This window comes from Canis aureus, chromosome 11, assembly GCF_053574225.1.
Source record: "Canis aureus isolate CA01 chromosome 11, VMU_Caureus_v.1.0, whole genome shotgun sequence".
In the NCBI taxonomy this organism is placed as follows: domain Eukaryota; kingdom Metazoa; phylum Chordata; class Mammalia; order Carnivora; family Canidae; genus Canis; species Canis aureus.
Window position 1 is genome coordinate 27,351,311 of NC_135621.1, and position 23,194 is coordinate 27,374,504.

The 23,194-nt window shown below is 37.8% G+C and overlaps 1 protein-coding gene across 4 annotated transcripts in view; it reads left to right on the top strand.

The window, feature by feature from the left end:
- Nucleotides 1-23,194, top strand: part of MRTFA (myocardin related transcription factor A) — a 198,000-nt gene that overhangs the window by 67,671 nt on the left and 107,135 nt on the right. For 3 of the 4 annotated variants that reach the window (XM_077914392.1, XM_077914391.1, XM_077914393.1), the window contains one exon: nucleotides 13,240-13,501. In XM_077914392.1, the coding sequence (XP_077770518.1) occupies nucleotides 13,240-13,501 (262 nt within the window). Of the gene's footprint in view, nucleotides 1-7,621; nucleotides 7,758-13,239; nucleotides 13,502-23,194 lie in introns of all 4 variants that reach the window. The other variant, XM_077914394.1, reaches the window with a different exon arrangement.

Here is a 23,194-nt window from a genome sequence, read left to right on the forward strand (position 1 = left end):
TCTCTATTTATTTCTTGATCAATCTTGTTAGTGCTTATCAATTTTGTTGATCTTTTCAAAGAACTAGTTCTTGGTTTCATTGATCTGTTCTATTTTTTTTTTAGTTTCTATATCACTTGTTTCTATTCTAATTTTTATTTCCTTCCTTTTGCTGGGTTTGGGTTTTGTTCTTCTTTTTCTAGCTCCTTTAGGTGTAAGGTTAAATTGTTTATATGAGATTAGCTCTAGTCTGAGTTTTACCTCTCTGGTATAATTTTGTTGCAAGTTACTAGAAGCAGACAACACTTTTGACATTCTGAATTTTTCCTGTTTCCCTTAAAATAGTAGCAATCCAGTATAATCAGGCAATGGTATAACCAGGTGTTTTGCCATTGCATAACAATGATCACTAGCTTTTCAGTCTTCAATTTTGAGTACTTAACTACTTACCATTTTATTTTATTTTTTCTTTTTATTTTATTTACTTTATTTACTTACTTATTTATTTATTTATTTATTTATTTATTTTAACTACTTACCATTTTATTGAGTGATGCCACATATGTTACATTGTTTCTTATGAAGCATCTTACTCAGGGCACCAGATTCTGTATTAGGATTATATCCAACCGTTTGTGACCCCCCAAAAGTGAAATAATAGTAGTTTTAAACATGATATAAGTTTATTTTTCCTCTTGAAAAGAAGTCCAGAGATGGGTAGCCCAGGACTGGTGCAGTGCTATATAATGTCAGGGAACCATTTTCTTTCTATTTTTGTTGCCTTGCCATTCTAAGCATGTGGCTTTTTTCTCATAATCTAACATGGCTGCTTGCATTGCAATACCTCATCCATGTTCCAGCCATCAGGAAAGAGAAGGGTCCAAAGAATAATGTACCCAGTTTCTTTAAGGACATTTCCTGGAAATCACACTTAATACTTTTACTGTTGTCCCATTGGTTTAAACTCAGTCACATGGCCTAACTACAGGAGAGGCTGGGAAATGCAGGTTTTATTCTGGTGTGCACTTAGCTAAACTCAGGTGTTCTGTTACTTGGAAGAAGGGGAAAGTTGTTATTGGGCAACAACCTCCAGTGCCTGCCACAAGCATCCAGGTGAGGTTCTCTTACTTCCTGCTCATTGGTAGTCTCTAATATTTAAAAATGCTCCATAATTCTTTCCATTGTATTCTTTTTTTCATACCATCTAAGACTTCTGAGTTACTACATTCAGATGTTTTCTGCTCTTTGAGATATAAATCACCAGTGTGCTTTCTTTCTCCTTGATTGATTTAGAACCTTGCTATTTTAAGATATGCCGCCAACAAGATATTTGAAGGTTTTCATGCTGGTGTTCATTTACCTTTTCTTTTTTTGCTACCCACATCGTGCATGTTGCCTGCACAGATGCCTTCAAAATGTGCTGCACTGACTGATGCCTTCAAAATGTGCTGCACTGACTGCTGCTGCTATGTGTCTTAGCATTTTATAAATTCTCCAATAATTGCTCTTATGTGTAGTTGTAATGTGGAAACTCCTGCAGTGCTTTGAAGAAAACTTTTATTATTATTTGCTTTGTTTGGGGAATGAATCTCTTTGTGTCTGCTCTCTCTCCTTTATTTTAAAGTTTTAAATCTAATTATACTGAAGTTAAAATTATATTTAGTTATGTTTTACATTTTACTCCATCAGAAATTCTTAGCACCTTTTTAGAAATAACAGTTGGCTGAGAGTAACATAACACTATTTGAAGGAGGAGGCTATCAGAAGGGAAGAATAATGAGTTATGACTTAGGACTGTTTTTATTTAAATTTTGCTGAGCTTTATTATGTTTCCAGAGAGTTAACCTTGACTGAAATCTTTTAATGACTATGAGAATACAAAAATGCATTTTATTTATTTATTTATTTATTTATTTACTTACTTACTTACTTACTTACTTACTTATTTATATATTTTTAAATAGGTTTCACACTCAGCATGGAGCCCAGTGCAGGGCTTGAGCTCATGACCCTGAGATAAAGACCTGAGTTGAGATCAAGAGTTAGATGCTGGGATCCCTGGGTGGCGCAGCGGTTTGGCGCCTGCCTTTGGCCCAGGGCCGGATCCGGGAGACCCTGGATCGATTCCCACATCAGGCTCCCAGTGCATGGAGCCTGCTTCTCCCTCTGCCTGTGTCTCTGCCTCTCTCTCTCTCTCTCTGTGTGTGACTATCATAAATTTAAAAAAAAAAAAAAAAAAAAAAAAGAGTTAGATGCTTAACTAACTATGCCACCCAAGTGCCCCTAAAAATGCATTTTTAAACGCAAGCTCTTCATCATGTACCATGAGTGTAATGTAATGAGGCGGTGACTTTGTATGATAATAGATCTTGCCAGAGTAGATTCATTTAATTAAAAGGTTGCTTTTATAATTATTCAGAAGAATAATTGATGAGTATGCTGGCGATATACCTTGGTGTTTGAGTTCTTGTGTGTGTGTGTGTGTGTGTGTGTGTGTGTGTGTTTGAGTTCTAAGCTGCAGTGCTCTCATAGGTACGTGCATTGTCTGGAGGGTCCCTCACTGTGGAACCAGTATGTGCCTAGGAGCTATAGCCTGGCCTTTTATGCTTGACCCACAGACATGCTAGTCTTAAGTATACATTTTCTCTGAGTGAGGGTTGCTGTGTTTGGAAATTCCTAAAAACTGCAATAGTTTCTGTTTTTTTTTTCCTTTTCTGTGGCAAGATATTTCAATTCCAGTGTTAAAGAATATTTAGAGGCTCATGGGTGGCTTAGTTGGTTAAGCATCCCACTCTTGGTTTTAGCTCAGGTCATGATCTTAGGGGTCATGAGACTGAGCCCTGTATTGGGTTCTGCGCTCAGCTCAGAGTCTGCTCTCTCCCTCTCCTTCTGCCCCTCCCCCACTTGCACTCTCACTTGCTCTCAATAAATAAATAAAATCTTTTAAAAATATTTGATAAAGAGTTCAGGAAAATATTTATGGCTCCTCTTATAAGGAGGGAACATATTAATATATGGGAAGAGAGCACAGTGGGAAACCTAAGGATATGAGGCTCTGGCACTGGAAAATAGGATTTCTCTTCAAATGCTCTATTGTCATGTGGAAACAAAGCACAATACTGTAAATGTCTTCCCTTTCCCCCAACTGCTGCCTGTCTTCATCTTAGGTGAGGTTTGTCTCAACAAGTTTTTCATTCCAAAGTTAGTATGTTCAAAAATAACTATAGTTGACCCTTGAACAGTACAAGTTTGAACTACACAAGTCCACTTACATGTGGATTTTTTTGATAAATACAATACAGTACTGTAAATGTATTTTTCTTATAGTTTTCATAATATTTTCTGAAGCTTACTTTATTGTAAGAATACAGTATCTAAAATATAGTATACAAAATATGTGTTAACTGTGTGTGTTATCAGGAGGGCTTCTGGTAAAAGTAGGCTATTTTGTTGAGTTTTTGGAAAGTCAGAAATTTTATGCAGATTTTCAACTATGTGGCAGAGGACACCCAACCCTCTGTATTGTTCAACAGTTAGCTGTAGCTTTTTTCATATCATTCATACCTGAACAGGATAACTATGGCAGTTTTCTGTATTATGGTCTGGCAATGTTTTAGGTTTTCCTGGCTTATTGGAGTATGTTTTTGTTGTGAGAGTGGAAGTGACCAAAGAATTCCTAACTTGAAAAAAAAAATTCCTGGCCTGTCTCATGAATTATATGATGTTGGAGGTGATTGCGGTATTCTGGTCTTTTATATATAACCATGTAGACTTCTAAACATCCATCATTCCTTCCCCTAGAGAAGGAATCTCTAATATGATTCTACATTTAAAGATTGGAGTGCATTTGAACACCATAGAGGTAGGATTAGGAATTGTAAAGAAACCTGTAGTATTTGTGGGCATGAATATAGTTCAAGGAATGTAACAAGTCACCTTGTCAAAATAGTGCTTTCAATTTCAAGCAGCCTTTTTGTGGTGAAGGGGAATTTGGGTTAGGCATGAAGGCAGATTCTCAAATTTCTGTTAAATGTTTCCAATAAAATAGTACCTTGTAATTAAACTCTTCATACTTTTCATAATAACTTCCCATAAGACCCTTTAAGATAATAGGACAGGATGACAATTTAATTTTTATTCAGATCATATCATATCAAGATCATATCAAGATCATATCACCAAACTCAGTAATATGATATATTAAGATACAGATCGCATGTCATAACTTTTTCCCAAAACAACATTATTGCAATAATTACTGGAGGGCCCAGCAGCATGGTAAATTACATATCAAACTCAAAGTAAGGCAGCAGGCTAAGATTTTCTCCCCCCTCTTTAAATATATTTATTTATTTGAGAGACAGTGTATGTGCATGTGTGCCTGTGGCAGGGGAGGGACAAAGAGAGAGAGAGAGAGAATCCCAAGCAGACTCCAAGCTGAGTGTGGAGCCAGATGTGGGGCTTGATTTCAGGACCCTGAGATCATGACCTGAGCTGAAACCAAGAGTTGGACACTTAACCTACTGTATACCCAGGTACCCCCAGGCTAAGGTTTTCTACAGTTACCAAAGTGATCTTTTAAACACATAGTTCATATCCTATCACTTTATTTTATTTTTATTTTTATTTTTTTTTAATTTTTATTTATGATAGTCACAGAGAGAGGGAGAGAGAGGCAGAGACATAGGCAGAGGGAGAAGCAGGCTCCACGCACCGGGAGCCTGACGTGGGATTCGATCCCGGGTCTCCAGGATTGCGTCCTGGGCCAAAGGCAGGCACTAAACCGCTGCGCCACCCAGGGATCCCATATCCTATCACTTTATTACTTAAGCCTCCAATGTCATCCAGTTTTTTGAAGAATATAGTTCTCCCCTCCCACTTTGCTCTCTGGCCATTCTGGTCTTTCCTTGAAGATGCCAAGTTCATTCTTACCTCCTGGCTTTGAACTTTTACATGCTGTTTCCTCTGCTTAGCTAGCTGCTTCTTATCAAATTCCAGGAGTGCCAGATTGTGTAGTGGTTAAGGGCACAGTTCTGAAACCTAGTTGCCTACTTTGAAGCTATGTGACTTATCAGTGCCTTCATTTCTTCAACTGTAAAGAATTGGGTAATACAAGTAAATACCTTTGTGTTGTAAAGATTGAATATATACACATGAAGTGTAGTGTTGGCTATTATTCAATAAGTCTCACCTCAGATATCACCCCCTCAATGAGACCTTTCTTGACCATTTCATAAAAATTATCTACCCTGCCCCCTATATATATAATAGTTATTTGAAATTATTCTGTTGTATATTTATTTACTTTTATTTTTATGTCTCTCCCACTATAATGTTAGCTCCATGAAAGCAGGGATGTTTTCTGTCTGTTGCACTCCCAGTGCCTAGAACAATATATATTTATTGAGTGAATTCATTGAAGTCCAGTCCATCCCAGAAAGTCGTCTTAGGTGACTTAAGACTGAAAGGCCATTTGGGCTACTCAGTTGAGGGAAGATGTTCCCATGTGTACCTAGCATCATTAGATCATGTTCTAGCTACAGATATCTGGCAGGGGCTTGTCAAGAATGGTGTAAAGGTCATCAACAGAAAAAGAGTTGGTGGTGTCTGGGTGGTTCTGTCAGTTGAGGATCTGATCATGATCTCAGGGTCCTGGGATCGAGCCCTGCGGCTCAGTGGGGGAGTCTGCTTGTTCCTTCTGCCCCTCCCCCAGCTCATGATCTCTCTCTTGTTCTCTTTCTCTCTCAAATAAATAAATAAAATCTTTAAGAGAGAGAGAGAAAGAGAGAAAGGGAGTGGGTTGAGCCTGGGGATAAAATATGTATTCTATTTGTCTTCTGTTTTTATTTATTTCTGCTGCTTCAGCTGGTAAGTTCATGTCCCTTCATATAAGCCCTTGAGCCTACTTGTATCTTTAAGTTTGGGGACAGCTGGTTGTCCCTCAGCATTATAAAGTTACAACTTTATTGAGCTTCTTCTAAAATAGTATGAGTAGAAAGTACTGACACATAATTAGATACTCAGCTGTATACGATATTTTAGTAGTCAGAGGGATGGTCTAAGACCCAAAGTAGGCAATCTGAGACTAGGAATTCCTGAGTTACCAAGGGTGTCAGATGTGATAGCAGTTTATCCTTCCCTTATATTTGTACCTCTGCCTCTTTCTGTTACTCTCCCTTCCTTTTTTTTTCTTTTGTTCTCTTCCTATTCTTGTATTCTTTTCTGTTTCGCTCGTTCTACCTTCATTTCCATGTTTTCCTTCTCACATACCTAATAGAACCTCAAATATGTTCCATTACAGGATTCCCCCGATCTCTGGAAGTAGAGTGTTCCTATGAAACTTTTTGTAAGCTAAAATGGCATATAATGAAGAAGCAATTAATTTATATAAGAAAATGTTTTAGCATTCCCAAACCCAAAAAATAACCTTGCTTAGGCTTTTCTGGTACCTTAGGACACATTTTGCCAAGGATGCACAAACTAAATTGAGATAAAGTACAGAAGTGCACAGACACAGTTTGAAGTTCTCGTGGCTGGATGCTGAGATGCCCAGTGTAGTCCCAGTGAAGGAGCTTTGTGGGGCTGCTGTTGCTGCTTGAGTATGGGCTGGCTGTAAAACAAACGCTGAGTGCTATTTTCGGTTTTTGCCTTTTCCCTAAGAGCAAAAATCCTCTTCAGATTTCTTTTGGTCAGCAAAAACAGGTATTAATTTAGGTTTTTCATAAAAGTAGGTATCATAATGCAAAGTTTTAAAATCTGGGAGATATCTTTATTTGGGTTTGGCTTCTGCACCCAACATCCAAAATCAAATTCATCATCCCCTCAGATAAAATTCCTTCTCCCTTCTTCCCTGTTAGCAGTCACTCTGGCTCAAAACTATGAAATCATATTTGACATTTCTGTTTCCTTCACCCTCTGCAATCAAATGCAAACATATCCTGCTACATATAAATTGTCTCGTTCGTCCCACATTAATTCAACAAAGATCTGAGTTCCTGCTCTGTGTTAGATACAGTTCTGTGTTGTGTGGCATTTCCCTTCTACGAGGACTACCCAAATTCAGGATCTCAACACGTTATACTTTGCCTAATGAAGTGGCTTCAGAACTTTTTTCCCAGTCTCGTGTTCCTTTTTTTCAAACCAGTATTTCTGTAAAGCAGGTTAATAATGCCAGATTAATTCTCTAAAGCAGGTTTACTGATCTCATTCTTTACTTCCGAGAGCTAAACTCAAGCTTGCTGGTCCGGGTGACAACTCATATAAATCGCAATTGAACCATATGATCTACCAAACTGGACTGCCCTTTTAGAACATAAATCCACATGTTCTCACATCCATGTTCCTGTTCATGCTGTTTTGTCTCCTGAGATAACATAAGCTTCCTGAGGGCAAGAACTTTGTTTTATTCATTGTAGTATCTCTACAACCCAGAATAATACCTGGCATGTAATAGGTACTCAGAGTAGATATTTGTTGAAAGAATAAATGAAAATTAAGTGAAACTTGTCAATCCTATTCATTTTTTATGGCTATTCTCAAATATTAATATTACCTCTCAGGAAGCCTTTTCTAATCTTCTGTATATTTCTATTTAAGTATAAATACCTATCTGTAACAGAACTTTTATCCCTCTTTTTTTCAGTATCAGTGCTGACTTTGATTGTATATGTGATGTGGTTGCTGTGAGTACTTGAGTTAAAAAGACAATGGAACCAAATTCCTTTGCTCGAAAAACTTGGCATCTAGTGGAGTATCAATCCATTATAATAATAGTAAAAGTAAGCAGTAGTAGTAGTAGCAAGCCTGGGATCTTATGGAAGCTGATCTGAAGAAGGGGATGGATAGGGTGCCTGGGTGGCTCTGTCGTCGGTTCAGTGTCTCTTTAGGCCCAGATCATGATCCCAGTGTCCCCACATCAGGCTCCCTGCTTGGTGGGGAGCCTACTCCTCCCTCTGTTTGTGTTCTTTATCTCTGTCAAATAAATAAAATATTTTTTTAAAAAGAAGGGAATGGAATGGATAATAGGAAGATGGGAGTAGGTTGGGGAAGGAGAGGCAGTTTTAGGTGGTCACATGTAGAGAGCGGCATAACAGGTGCATATGGTTAGAGCAGAAGGTGCTTGAGAAAAATGGTGAGAAGGGAAGCAACTACTTTGAAGAGCCTTGTTGTACTGTTTTAATTGAAGAGGCAGTGTTAAATTATTAACATTATCCATTTTGTTGGGAGAAAAGGGAAAACTTGGATGACAGAGTCCCTGTTGAATGATCAGGTGGAGTTGAAAACCTGAAGTAAGCAAAGGCCATAGCTTCATGGAGCTTCCTGAAAAAAAAAAAAAATTACTTGGGAGATAAAACTTCTGTTGCTTGGAATGTCTTTACACAGTGATTGATAGGCTATATAACCAATTCTCATTTGACAATAAAAGTTCAAAAGTTCTTTTCAGGATTTGAAGGCATAGCATACATACTATCTCAGTTTCCAGTGTTGATGTCATTTATTATATCTCAGTTTTTTGGGTAAGGAATTTGGGCAGGGCTTAGCTTGGAGATTGTTCTGCTCTACGTGGTATTAACTTGGGTCCACATGGTAGCATTCAGCAAATGAGTGGGCTTGTCTGGAGGGACCAAGATTGTACATGCTTGACGCTTTGGTGCGTATGTCCAGAAGGCTAGTCTCAACTGGATCGCTATTCCTTTCAGGATAGTCTTTAGATGACGACTTTTCTTTCTTCTTTCTTTTCTTTTCTTTTCTTTTCTTTTCTTTTCTTTTCTTTTCTTTTCTTTTCTTTTTTTTCTTTTCTTTTCTTTTCTTTTCTTTCTTTCTTAAACTTTTTTTTTTTTTTAAAGATTTATTTATTCATTCAGAGAGAGCGAGAGAGAGGCAGAGACACAGGCAGAGGGAGAAGCAGGCTCCATGCAGGAAGCCCGATGTGGGACTCGATCCCTGGTCTCCAGGATCACACCCCGGGCTGCAGGCGGCACTAAACCACTGCGCCACCGGGGCTGCCCTCTTTCTTTCTTTTTTTTAAGATTAGAAAAAAATTTTTTAAAAATTGTTATTTTTAAGTATTATCTACACCCAACATATGGGGCTCAAACTCTTGTTCCTAAGATCAAGACTTGCATGTTTTACTGACTGAGCCAGGTGGGTGCCCCTAGACTTCTTTTTATGATCTCTCCAGTACAGTAGTTAGACTTCTGTATTTTAGGACACAGGGCTCCAAGAGACTAAGGTAAAAGCTACCAGTTTCTTAAAAGTCTATACCTGGAATTGGCATAGAGTCACTTTCACTGTACTCTGTTGGTGAAGGCAGTCAGGCCAGCTTGGATTAATTGGAGGGAAAATAGACCTTACCTATCAATGGGACAAGTGCCAGAGAAGTTTCAGCCACACCACTCTTCCATGTGCCTTCCACTAGTTTTAGGTAGATGTTATATTTTTCTGTTTCTTGAATTCCTTGGTTTTAGATTATTTCTATGATGAAGAGGGAACAGAAAGGCCTTTTATATGCTGTCCCTAGACATCTGAGTAGTTTTTAAGACATCTGAAGATGATGGGGTTGATAGTGACAGACATAAGGGCAAGACTTGATGTCTTCCTCACTTCATGTAGGACCCAGGGCAGTGCCTAGTGCATACTCTCAGAAAATATTTGTCTTGAATTCATTAGTATCGGATTTTGTGTATATATATCTGCTTAGACAGTAAGAGTAAGATTCTGGTTTATCTACTATTGAAGATAAAATAAGAACCTGCCCATCTAAAAGTTCATTAATTGATTAAAAATTTTTATAGAGAAAAGGTTTTTTTCAGGAGAACCATATCATTTGTTTTTGTGAAATGAACTCTGTCATGGGTCATAATAAAAAATCCTGCTAGTATATACTTTTTTTAGAGTTATCAGCTGTCTGCCTGAGTGCTTCCATTTTTCTAACGCATTTTGTGCTGTTGCTTCTAGTTACATATGCCACTCTGCACCAGCAGAAGGCATGCAGCCCAAAAGGGGGGTGGGGTGAAGAAAAGATGAGATGGAATCAAGCCAACTAGAGAGTGAAACAGATGGGTTGTGGGAGATGACCCTGCCCCCATGTTGTTTTTGTTCTGGCTGCTACTGATCATATGCGAATCAGCAGCCAAGAAATTGGAGTTGGTGATCTTATGATGAAAAAGAAAGTTTAATCTCCAACTGAGTGGAGTTATAAATTTACAACACTAAAACGTGACATAGATTATTTTCTTTTGCTTATTTTAATTATTTTTCCTTTGAGACATTTCAGAAAGTATTTTGTATGAGATACAATTTTTACATTTTTCTAAATAATATACATATAATCTGAGATAAATATACTTTCAGATTTTCTTTTTCATGCAGGTTATACAGTAAATAAAACTTTGATAGCGCTTAGGAATTGGTAGAGGAGACATTTTAATCCATGGTGATAACTCTACCTCCATGTTTTTGGATCTTGTCTCTATATTGTCACAGTTTGCTAGGACTTTCTTCTGTGGGCTATTTAAAAATAAGTAGAAAAGTAGTATGTTTGATAGAGAAAGAAATATTCCCAATATATATTTTTTGTGCTAAATAGTCTTTTGTCAGTGCTTGATTTTGACTTTTGTTTGGCTTATTTTCTAAGGTCAAGATTGAGTACGCCTTGCTTTATATCTTACCAAGTCTTCACTTTGTTCTATGGAATAATCTTATTTTTTAGAAAGCATTGTAAGAATGTTATCCAGTATACACACATGTAGAGAGAATAATAGTATAATGAATCTCCATGTACCCAATACCCAGCTTCAACAGTTACCAACATTCTGTCACTCTTGTTTCGTCTAACCCTCCCCATCCCCTGGCCCATGATTTTATGTAAGAGTTTTTTTTTTTTTTTTTTTTATTTAAGATCTTATTTATTTATTCATGAGAGAGAGAGAGAGAGGCAGAGACACAGGTAGAGGGAGAAGCAGGCTCCATGTAGGGAGCCCGATGCGGGACTTGATTCAGAGACTCCAGGATCACGCCCTGGGCCGAAGGCAGGTGCTAAACCACTGAGCCACCCAGGGATTTCCATTGTTCTAATACAGTTATTAAAAATTTTTTTAAAGATATTTTATTTATTTATTCATGAAAGACACAACGAGAGAGAGAGAGAGAGAGAGAGGCAGAGACACAGGCAGAGAGAGAAGCAGGCTCCACGCAGGGAGCCCAATATGGGACTCGATCCCAGGACTCCAGGATCATGCCCTGGGTCGAAGGCAGGCGCCCAACTGCTGAGCCACCCAAGCGTCACGTGTTCTAATATAGTTTAATAATCTATCCTGAAACTCTGGAAATCATTAATCATTGAAATCAGTAATCATTGAAAACATTAATAGATACTATCATAGCATGTAATTTACCCAATAAAAATATGTAGTAAAGTATATATATAAAAGTTTTAAGTGATCTCCAAGCCCTTAATGAGCCCATAAATATGGGACTTATCAGTTCCTAAGCTACTAAAATTCTGAATGGAACACTCAAGAAAGCAGTTTTTCACATTATTTTTCTTTCATTCCAGATATTGACAGGCACAGTCATAACTGTGTCACTACAGAATATGACACTCCTTTCTTTAATCTATTAAAAATGTATATGTTTTAAGAAAATAGTTTTTTAAACTTAGTTTTTCCCTTTATGCCTAGTAGTAGACCTGGGTTGACTTTCTTATGGGGGCCATTTTCCATACTTTAATTTTTGAAAATATTTTCTGGAAGGACTGGTTATGCAGTTAAGTGCATGCCAGAATTACAGACTCATGCAGTTTAAATTCAAGCTTCATTAGAAAAAGCTTGGTATTCTGTGATGGATCTTTATTGTCCCTTGAGTAGTAACATGCATAAATATCAAATCTCTGAATCTCTGCAATAATAATAATAATAATAATAATAATAATAATTCTGTGATGGATCTTTATTGTCCCTTGAGTAGTAACATGCATAAATATCAAATCTCTGAATCTCTGCAATAATAATAATAATAATAATAATAATAATAATAACAACAACAACAATCTAATTTAAAGTAATAGGAGGAAGGTTGTTCTGAATTAGTGAAACCTAAATTAAAGAACATTTTAAAGAATAGGTGGTTTAGGGATGCCTGGGTGCCTCAGTGGTTGAGCATCTGCCTTTGGCTCAGGGCATGATCCTGGGGCCCTGGGGTCGAGTCCTGCATCAGGCTCCCCGCAGGGAGCCTGCCTCTCCCTCTGCCTATATCTCTGTGTCTTTCATGAATAAATAAATAAACATTTTAAAAAATATATTTTCATGTTAAAATGTATTCTTTATCATTTTTGTTCTTTGTTATCATCTTGTTCTTATGTTGTCAGGTGTTTTATTTTTAGTATCCCATTTCTGGGTATTATGATTAAATATTCATATGTTAAAATATTTTGCAAATATCTATCATCAAATGTATATCTTTCTCTATTTTTTTTTTTAATGAAATCTAATGGCTTGGGAATTGGGGTTTTTTCTTCTTCATGTAAGCTGTATACTCATCGTGAGACTTGAACTCACAACCTGAAGATCAACAGTCACAGGCTCTACTAACTGGGCCAGCCAGGCACTATGGGAATTGTTCTCTTAAATTTTCTCCCCCAGATAATGTTGGTATAATATAATAGTTTAGTACTTTTTGGATACTCATTAAAGTGTTTTTTTTTCTCAAGGTAGTTCCCCTTGATATTTGGAAGATCACATTTATTCTGTAACTATTTCTCCTTAGCCACTATTTCTTTTTATTCCATTATATGTTATGTGTGCTGCTTTTATTTCAATTGTATGTTGTCCTCCTGAGTGATGTAGTTGAGGACAGTATTAGACTTGAAATCACACGCACACTGTGAGCATAGTAAATATTAATTACTTAATTTTAAAAATATTTTATTTGTTTTAGGGAGAGACAGCATAAGCAGGAGGGGCTGAGGGAGAGGGAGAGAGAATCTCAAGCAGGCTCCCTGCTGAGTGTGGAGCCCATCCCGGACCTTGATCTCATGACCTGAGCTGAAACCAATTGTTGGACCCTTAACCAACTGTGCCACTCAGGCATCCCAGTAAACCATTAACTTAAAAACGATGCTGGCTTACTTTAGAGAAAATGCTTAAGATTAATGGTAGCTTGCCAGCCACATAATTTAGAATAGTATTCAGCATGTGTTCAGTGGAATAGTTTGTCTCTTCACAGTTACATCTAAACCCTTGTCTACCCTTCCATTTCCAGGTTGCCATCACGAAAGCCAAAGTGGATTTCTCCAGTGTAGTGTGCCTGCCCCCTTCCGTCATTGCTGTGAATGGGCTGGACGGAGGAGGGGCTGGCGAAAATGATGATGAACCAGTGTTGGTGTCCCTGTCTGCGGCCCCCAGCCCTCAGAGCGAAGCTGTTGCCAATGAACTGCAGGAGCTCTCCTTGCAGCCCGAGCTGACCCTAGGCCTCCACCCTGGCAGGAATCCCAATTTGCCTCCACTTAGTGAGCGGAAGAATGGTGAGTACATATGGAATTATTATATTGCCTAAATTGGACCAAGGTCTTCATGTTTATGTTATAGATTATTGCTTTATTTCCTGTCTCTTAAAAGTTTTTAATTGAGAAATAGTTAAGTTTAGGTGATCATTATAAACCCAACATTTCCTGCCTGGGTTAATAAAACTGCTTTCTGATTCACCTTTCTGTTTCTCTGCTTTTCCCTCCCAACCCCTTCCATAAATTCATTAATTCAGTAAATATTTATTGAGCATCACTATCATAAACTGTGCTAAGATTACGGATTAAAAAATAAATAAGCCTTTGTCATTAGGAAACCTATCCTATACCTTGTCAGAGTAATCTTTTAGACTTCCCTAGCTTCATACTGTTCAGTGACCACTATAGGATAAAAACAAAAGCCATGTTTTTTTACAAGGCTTGCTAGATCTGATCTCTTTGTGTTTTTGTTAACTGCTTCTCTTATCATTCCCCCATTCCTACCCTTTGCTTTTTAAATTTTTTAAAAAAGATTTTTCTTATTTATTTTAGAGAGAGAAAGAGAGCGCGTGCACGCGTGCATGTGCATATGCATATGCATGAGCAAGGGGAGTGAGAGAATCTCAAGCACTCTTCAAACTAAACACAGAACCTCATGATGCAGGGCTCTACCTCATGACCCTGAGATCATGACCTGAGCTGAAATCAAGTCAGATGCTTAATGGACTGAGCCACAAAGGCACCACTAGTTTTTGCTTTTTATTTTATTTTTAAAGATTGATTTATTTATTTTGAGAGAGAGAGAGCATGGAGGGAAGGTGGGGGAGAGGGAGAGAGAGAATCTCAGGCAGACTGTGCTGAGCGTGCAGAGCCCTGTGTGGGGCTTGATCCCACTAACCTGAGATCATGACTTGAGCTGAAACCAAGAGTTGGATGCTTAACCAACTTCGCCACCTGGATATCCCCAGTTATTGCTCTTTTGTTCCAATTACAAACCATACACTCTTGCTTCAACTTTTGTTAAATAAAAAGTTATAGGGAACCTGGGTGACTCAGTTGGTTAAGCGTCTGCCTTTGGCTCAGGTCATTATCCCAGGGTCCTTGGATCAAGCCCTGTGTTGGGTTCTCTGCTTGGCGGGGAGCCTGCTTCTCCCTCTGCCTGCCACTCTGCCTACTTTTGCTTTCTCTACTGTCAAATAAATAACATCTTTTAAAAAATTATAATTTGTTATAAAAACTTAAGATTTCAATTTCAAACTTAAGATTTCAACAAAGGTGTAAATAATAATATAGCAAATACTTATGTACTCACATGCCATCTGACTTATGTACTGTTCTCCATGGAACTTCATCTGTCCCTGGGGTAACTACTGCCCTGAATTTGATATTTTATTGCCAAGTATTTCTGTATTTTTTTTTAACATACGAATATATTCTTAATCAATTTAAAATCTTATTTCTCATTTTTATATTATGTATATATTTATTGGAGAGGATTATATGTATTCTTCTGGAGCTTGTGTTTATTGTTCAATATTTATTTTCCTAAGAGTTATTAAAGGTATTCTGTAAATTCATCTCATCTAATCTGTAATTCATTACTTATCAAATAGTCCTACTTTTCTGTACTGATCTTTAGTGTCAGCCTTATCTGTTTCACAGTGTGCATGAATTAGTTTTCATGCCCTCTGTTCTGTTTCACTGGTCTCTGTTCATCTTTGTGTCATGCTACATCATCTTAGTTATTGTTGTTTAATAATCATTCTTGTTAACCTGTTAGGATAGTCTCTCCTTGCCTTTTCTGTTTCCAGAGTTGTTTTAGCTGAACTTGTCCTTTTTAATTTTCCATAATTTTAGAATCAGCTTGTGGAGTTAATAAAAAAAACAAAACCAAAAAACATTGTTTTTTTTCTCCAACATTTTATTATGAAAAATTTCAAACATATGATAAAATAAGAGTTTTACAATGAATACCTTTATGTTCACCTCTTAAATGCTACCATTGACGTTTTCTTTTACTTGCTTTGTAACATATCTATCCATCCCTCTATCAATCCATCGTATCTTTTAGATGTATTTCCAAGGAAATCGCAGACACTAACACACTTTCATTTTATTGAAGTGTAACATTAATCTAGAATAACACACAAATTTTAAGTGTCCTGGTTGTTGAATTCTCACAGACTGAATACACCTGTGTGTAATTACTACTTTGTGAGGAAATATTCCCAGCACCCCATAACTACCTTATGTGCTTCTTGCCAATGGAGTACTTCCTCTTTTTTGCTCAAAGGAAACTACCATCCTGATTTCTAACACCATGAGTTAGTTTTGCTGGTTTCTAAACTTTAGGTAAAAGGAATTATGCTGTATGTAATCTGTTCTTGGTTTGTTTTGTTTTAAAATTCATTTGTGTTGAATTGTGTGTAGCTGTTGTTTATTTTCATTGCTATATAATTAGTCCATTTTATGAATATACTGGAATTTGTTTTACTTTTGGTAGGTATTCAGGTTGTTTTAGTTTGGGGCTATTATGAATCATGCTGCTATGAAATTCCTGTATATGTCTTTTTTGTGTATTTGGGGTTTTGATTTGAAATATATCATTTGTAGGTTAATGGGGAGAACACACATTTTACATATTGGGTACTAGTTAGTTTTATCTGTCCACTAGTTGGTTTTACCTCTCCAGTAAAATAGGTCTTCTTTGATGTCTTTCCACAGCATTTTACAACTTTCTATATATTTTCTCTGAAGATCATGCAAATATTTTATTAGTTTTATTCCTAGGTATCTTTTTTGGGGGTAGACATTATTAGTGGTATATTTTTATGAAATATTTTTTGACTGTTTGATGCTAGGGAAAAGAAATACCAAACTTTTTTTTTTTTTTTTTTTAAATCCAAACTTAAAAAAAACTCCTGTGGCTTTTTTGCATCTCTACTTGAGATACCACTCTACCCCCAGTCTTCTTGCCAACTCTTACTTGTCCTTCAGTATTCTATTCAGGCATCACTCTCTGAGAAGAAGCCTGTTTTGACTCAGTATTAGGTGTCCTTCTTTCTATTTGACCAATTACCCTTTATTGGGATACTTCATCACTATACTGTGATTGGAATTTTCCTGTCAGCAACACGAGTGAGCCTTTGGAAACTGAAATCAGACCTGTTACACTTCTCTCAGAACCCTTCAATATCTTCTTGTGAGGGTTATAATGAAATCATAGTTGTTTTTTTTTTTTAAGATTGATTGATTGATTGATTTAAGAGAGTGAGAAAGTGAGTAGAGAAAGAGGCAGAGAGAGAGAATCCTTGAGCAGACTTCCCAGCTGAGTGTGAAGCCTGGCACAGGGCTTGATCTCACAATCTTGACATTGTGATTGGAGCTGAAATCAAGAGCTGGCTGCTTAACCAGCTGAGTCCCCCAGGCCCTCCAGTATCATTGTTTTAATGATGTGGGTCTGGTATTCTCTCTGGCCTGATTTTTTCTTAGCTTTGTTCCCTTGCTCACTCTACTCTGCGTTAGCCACACCGACTTTCTTACTGTTTTTCGGACACATCAAGTGTGCTCCTGTCCCAGAACCTTTGTACTTGCTGTGCCTTTACTGAAGTTCCTGTACAATGTCATTTCCTTTGGGAAGCCTTCCCTGTCTTATTGAAAATAGCACTTCCCATTACTCTCCATCCTCCTTTGTTTTTTTTCTAGGCACTTATTATGATGTGTGTGTTTGAATATGTGTGTATATGTTTATTGTCTATATTTCTCCCCCCACCTTTGATAGTATGTTTCATGTGGCCAGTGGGCAGCCAATAAATATTAGTCGAATAAATAGATGAATGGTGTACTTATTTGTTTCACTAGAGGCAGGAACTCTGTTTTTATATCCATAGTGGGAAATGTAATGGAAACTCAAGCAGTTTTTATTTTGGGAGATAATAGACAGTCTGGCTTTGTGTGTGTATGTGCATGTGTGTTCGTTCTTTTCCCATTTCTGTTTTCTGTTTTTCTTCCCCAAGATGGCAGAGACTTCAGCTTATTTATATGCTAAGGGGAAAGAGTTAGTCCAGAGGGAAAAGCTGAAGACAGAAAGGGGAAAGGGTAACCGAGGAGATGTGAGAGGATGGGATTTAAAGGTATTGGCTCTGCTTTGAGCAGGGGTAAGGGCCATGATTCCTCTGGGGTAGGAGGAGTGGCAGTGAAGGTGATGACAGACAGCAAACAGCAAACTGCTAATATCTTGGTCAGGAAGTGGAGGAAATTGATGCTGACAGCTGTGATGGTCTCCCGGGAGTCCAGAGCAGCTGTTGCTGTTGGGGCAGAGGTGTTGGTGCATCCTCAGCTTTTCTCTCTCAACTTTTTGGCATATAAATCGGGTTTCCCCCCCCCCCCCCATTTTGAACAATAACAACTTTCTAACCTTCCCAAGATCCTGAAAGAGCAGTTTAGATCTCTCTCTACCTTCCCCTATTCTAGGGACTTTACTGTGTTCTGGCTTCTGTCCCTATCTCTCTTCAGAAACTGCCATCACTAAAGTCATTAGTGTTCTTGTAGATCAAATAGGCACTCTTCATCCTACTTGACTTCTTTGTGGCATTTGATGTGATTGGCCACTCCCTCCAACCTGCAACTTTTTCCCTTTTGGCTTTTTAGCCTGCTTTTATACCCACTCTCTTTTTTGCTCAGACCTTTTGTCAACTTTCTCTGCCCACCTCTTAAATTTTGTTACTGCCCAGTTGAGCTCTGCCCAATTTACTTCTTACTCTGTATTTTTTATCTTGAATGATATCTCTCAGAACTTTGGCTCTAACCACCATCATATGCTGTTGATTGATTCCTGTGTTCTATCTCTAGGTTGAGTCTCTCCCTCACTCCAGACTCCCATGCTCAGCTGTCCAGCACCTCCGTAGGAAGTGCTGCAGTCACCATATGCTTGGAGTCCAACTCCTCATCCACCTTCAGTTCCTGCTGAATTCTCTGTTATAGGAATTGGCACCTCCTTCCACTTAGACGTTCAAATAAAGGATTGTTTTATTTTGTTTTCCTCCTAAATGGAGACTTTAAGAGTTTTCTAATCAGATAAAGTGTAGGAAAAAGAAAGTAAAAAATTCCTTCATAGTTACATAGTTCAGTGATAGCCAGTGGCATCAGTTAATATATCTTTGTCAGTTTTTGTGTGTTTATTTATTTATTTTTAAACACATATACTCTGTGTACTTATTTTCATGTAATTTTATTTCATGAAATTTTCCTTTATCACTCAGTGATCTTAGGAAACAGTTTTTCCTTTGCTTCATATTTGAATCGTGTATTGAATTGTGTGTATACAATAGTTAGCCAGTCTCCTATTACGAGACCCTTAATTGTTTTTATTTTTTTCTGTTTTAAATAATACTGCAGTAAACATCTTGGCATATAAATCTTGGTGTAAGTAACTGTAGGACAAACTCTCAAAAGTAGATGACAAGATAAGTACATAAAGAACATTCCCCCCCAAAATAATAATAATTAAAAAAAGAACATTTTTCCTTTCCTGTTGCAAAAGTAACGTGTTTGAGTGTGAAATTTTTACCTTTTTAAGTCATTGTTTCCAAATTGTTCTCCAGAAAGATGATAGTGTGCTTATTTGGGAAGTAATTTTTTTATTGCATCTCCCTTCTACCTGCTTCCTCTGTCTTCCTTTCCAGTTACCAGTCCCCACCTTTTACAGATTCCACAGTGTTCATATCCAGTGAATTCATTCTTTTCTTGCCATCTTTACAACTACCACTTAGTGGAGACTCTCAATAATATCTTCTCAGATGACTGCAATGATGGCCTTTTAACTGGTCTTGCCTTGTTTATAATCTTGTCCTTGTTGCCACTAGATGATTTTTCTAAATGTAAATGAAGTTCCTGTTCTTCTGGTTGAAGTTACTTTCCTCCAGGATAAAGCTTATTATGTTCCTCAGGATGGTAAACCAGGTCCTTCAGAGCCAGATTCCTCCCTACCCCTCATCTCTTCCCACTCACACTAAAAGATTTGGGATTTCCCAAAGAGATACAGTTTTGCATCTCAGTTTCACTTCATATCCTGTTATTTTGTTTTGTTTTGTTTTTGTTTTCCATCTAGTGAAGAATCAGATGAAGATGCTGCTTCCTTCAGTACTTCTACCTGCCTGCCAGCTTGGGCTGGGGGTTTGTTCTTTCAGTGTTCTTCCAGAGTACCCAGTGTGTAATATCTTTTTATTTGTTATTATATTTAGCTAGAAGAGAAACTTTGTGGATGCATGAATTATGTCTCTTTTACTTATTGTGGTATCGTTAGTGCCTAGCCAAAATTTTAGTGTGCTGATGAATCAACTAGAGTGCTTGTTAAATACAGACTCCGATGTAGATCAGAGAGAGGCCTGATGTTCCACATCTCTAACCAGTGTGCAGATGATGCCAGTACTGTTGATCTGGAGGACCACGCTCTGAGTAGCAAAGTCTTAGAATTTGGTGTTTGATGAATGTTTATTGAATGTATGAGCAAATGAATAAATAAATGGTGAAACTGGAACTCTTAACTCCCTGAAACTTTGACTTCTAGATTTACGCAATTAAGAAGGTGATTGTTGATTCTGTTGCTGGACAGAGGGGAAGAAACCCAGTTTAATTAAGGGTTTAGATTATTTGGAAAAAAGACTTTCTGAGTCCATTCCTGTATAGGTGAAATATGTTGTGGCATAATTTTATTTTTGTGTGGAATTAATTATTTTATTCTCCTACTTAGTAATAGAACACTTAGATTACAGGTTTTAACTTTTTTAAAGTTGATCTCTCTAGGGGGCAGCCCTGGTGGCGCAGCGGTTTAGTGCTGCCTGCAGCCTAGGGCGTGATCCTGGAGACCCTGGATAGAGTCCCATGTCAGGCTCTCTGCATGGTGCCTGCTTCTCCCTCTGCCTGTGTCTCTGCCTCTCTCTCTCTCTCTCTCTGTGTGTGTGTCTCTATGAATAAATAAATAAATAATCTTTAAAAAAAAGTTGATCTCTATAAATTTGAAATTTTCTTTTTCTAAAGATTTATTTATTTGAGAGTGAGAGTACGTGCAAACAGAGGGAGGGGCAGAGGCAGAGAAAGTATCTCTAGCAGACTCTGAGCTGAGTAAGGAGCCTGACATGGGGCTTGATCTCATGACACTAAGGTCATGACCTGAGCTGAAATCAAGGGCTTGATGCTTAACCAACTGAGCCACCCTGTTCCTTTCATGAATACACTAGTTACCCTTTTATTGGAACTAATCAACGTGAAATTTTTTTTTCCCCCTCCCCATTTTAGGTGCTACAGACTAAGTTTGGGGTTAATGATCTGTTTATGGGCGATAATTTCTTTGAGACATGGACAGAAGTTGAATACCAGGCAATATATATTTTCTTTTATGGGGGGAAAGATAACATATATAGAGAAAAGTGCATAAATCATAGGATGGGGAAGATCCCTGGGTTGCTCAGTGGTTGAGCGCCTGCCTTTGGCTTAGGGCATGATCCTGGAGTCCTGGGATCAAGTCCCACATCAGGCTTCCTGCATGGAGCCTGCTTCTCCCTCTGCCTATGTCTCTGCCTCTTTCTCTGTGTCTCTCATGAATAAATAAATAAAATCTTAAAAAGAAATCATAGGACAGTTTATAGAATAACCATAAAGCAAAGAGTTGTGTAACCACTACTCAGCAACAGCTCATTGTGAGCCCCAGGGAAGCCTCCTGTATATGTTCTCTGAACACAACCCCATCTTTTCTTTTTTTTTTTTTTCCATCTTTTCTTTTGAGGAGTAAGTACTGTTTTGACTTCTTGAAAATCATTTGTTTTACCAACTATATAGTTCTAAACAATATAGTTTAGTTGAAGCTTATATGAATGAAATTCTGTATTTTCCTTTTGCTTAAGATATGTGGTATTCATTTGCGTATATAGCTTTAGTTCGTCCATTTTTTTAAAGATTTTATTTATTCATGAGAGACAGAGAGAGAGAGAGGGAGGGAGAGGGAGGTGGGAAGGAGGGAGGGAGGAACAGGCACAGGCCGAGGGAGAAGCAGGCTCCCTGCAGGGAGTGTGACTGATCCCGGGTCTCCAGGATCACACCCTGGGCTGAAGGCGGTGCTAAACTGCTGAGCCACCTGGGCTGCCTTACTGCATCCATTTTCATTACTATATAGTAGATACACCAAAAGTACTCCATAATTTTTTAAAAGATTTTATTTATTTATTCATGAGAGACAGAGAGAGGCAGAGACATAGGTAGAGGAAGAAGCAGGCTCCCTTTGGGGAGCCCGATGTGGGACTCCATCCCAGGACCCTGGGATGACGCCCTGAGGCGAAAGGCAGATGCTCAACCTCTGAGCCACCCAGATGCCCCAGTATGCCATAATTTTTAAGAAATGTATTCTACTGATAAACATTTGGGTTGTTTCCAGGTGCAGGCTATTACAATGTTGCCCTGAATGTTTTTCATGTATCCTGGTACATGGATATGTGCATACATACACAGGAATGGAATTTCCTATAATATGTGTAGTATTATAAAATTATTAGGTAATGCTAAACTGTTTTCCAAAGTGATTGTACCCAGTTTATATATCCTCCAGCAGTACGTGAAAGTTGTTATGCTTCATATCCTTCAAACACTTAATTTATTAGATTTTTAATGTTCACTGCTCTGCTGTTTATGTAAATATATCAAAATGTTCTTAATTTTCATTTTATTGTTTTCTAATAAGGTTAAATATCTCTTCTGGTATTTTTTAGCCATTTGGATTTCTTCTTTTGTGAAGTGTCTGGTGAAATCTTTTCATCAGTGTTTTCTTGTTGACTAATAGATGTTCTTTATATATTCTAAATACTATGAATACTAGTTTATTGCTGCTTAAATGTGTTATGGATATCTTCTCCCACTCTGTGATTTGTCTTTATCATTCTCTTTATGGTATGAAGAATTTCTAAATTTAATGTAATTGATTTTTGAGTTTCTTATAGTGAGTTTTGTGTTTTAATTTTTTGATGGGGGTGGGACGCCTGGGTGGCTCAGTGGTTGGGTGCCTGCCCTGGGCTCAGGTCATGATCCCCGGGTCTAGGGATTGAGTCCCACATCAAGTAGGCTCCCTGCAGAGAGCCTGTTTCTCCCTCTGCCTATGTCTCTCCCTCTCTCTCTGTGTTTCTCATGAATAAATAACATCTGTAAAAAAATTTTTTTTGATGGGTTTAAGGTAAAGCCCAATTTAAATTTTTTTTGAAGATGTTATTTATTAAGAGAGAGTGCAAGTGAGGGGTGGAGCAGAGAGGGAAGGAGAAAGAATCTCAACCCAACTCCACCCTGAGTGTGGAGCTGATGTTTGGCTCATCCCAGGGCCCTGAGATCATGACCTGGGCCAAAACCTAGAGTCATGCGTTTAACTGACTGAGCCACCCAGGTGCCCCTTAAATTTTTTTCTAAATGGACTCTTATTAATTGAAAATATTCCCTCTCCCACTGATCAGCAAAGCTACCCTTGAATATATCAAGACCTACCTCATGTGTTGATGTGTTTCTGAGCTCACTGTTTCCATTGGTTTGTTTGTTGATGCCTGCACCAGGACCTCACTGTCTTTACTATCATAACTATGTAATAAGCCCTGTTATGTAGGAAAAGTTAAGTCCTGACACCTTACTCTTTTTCCAACAGTGTCTTTCTGGGTTTTTTCTTTTTCCTCTGCATTTCCATAT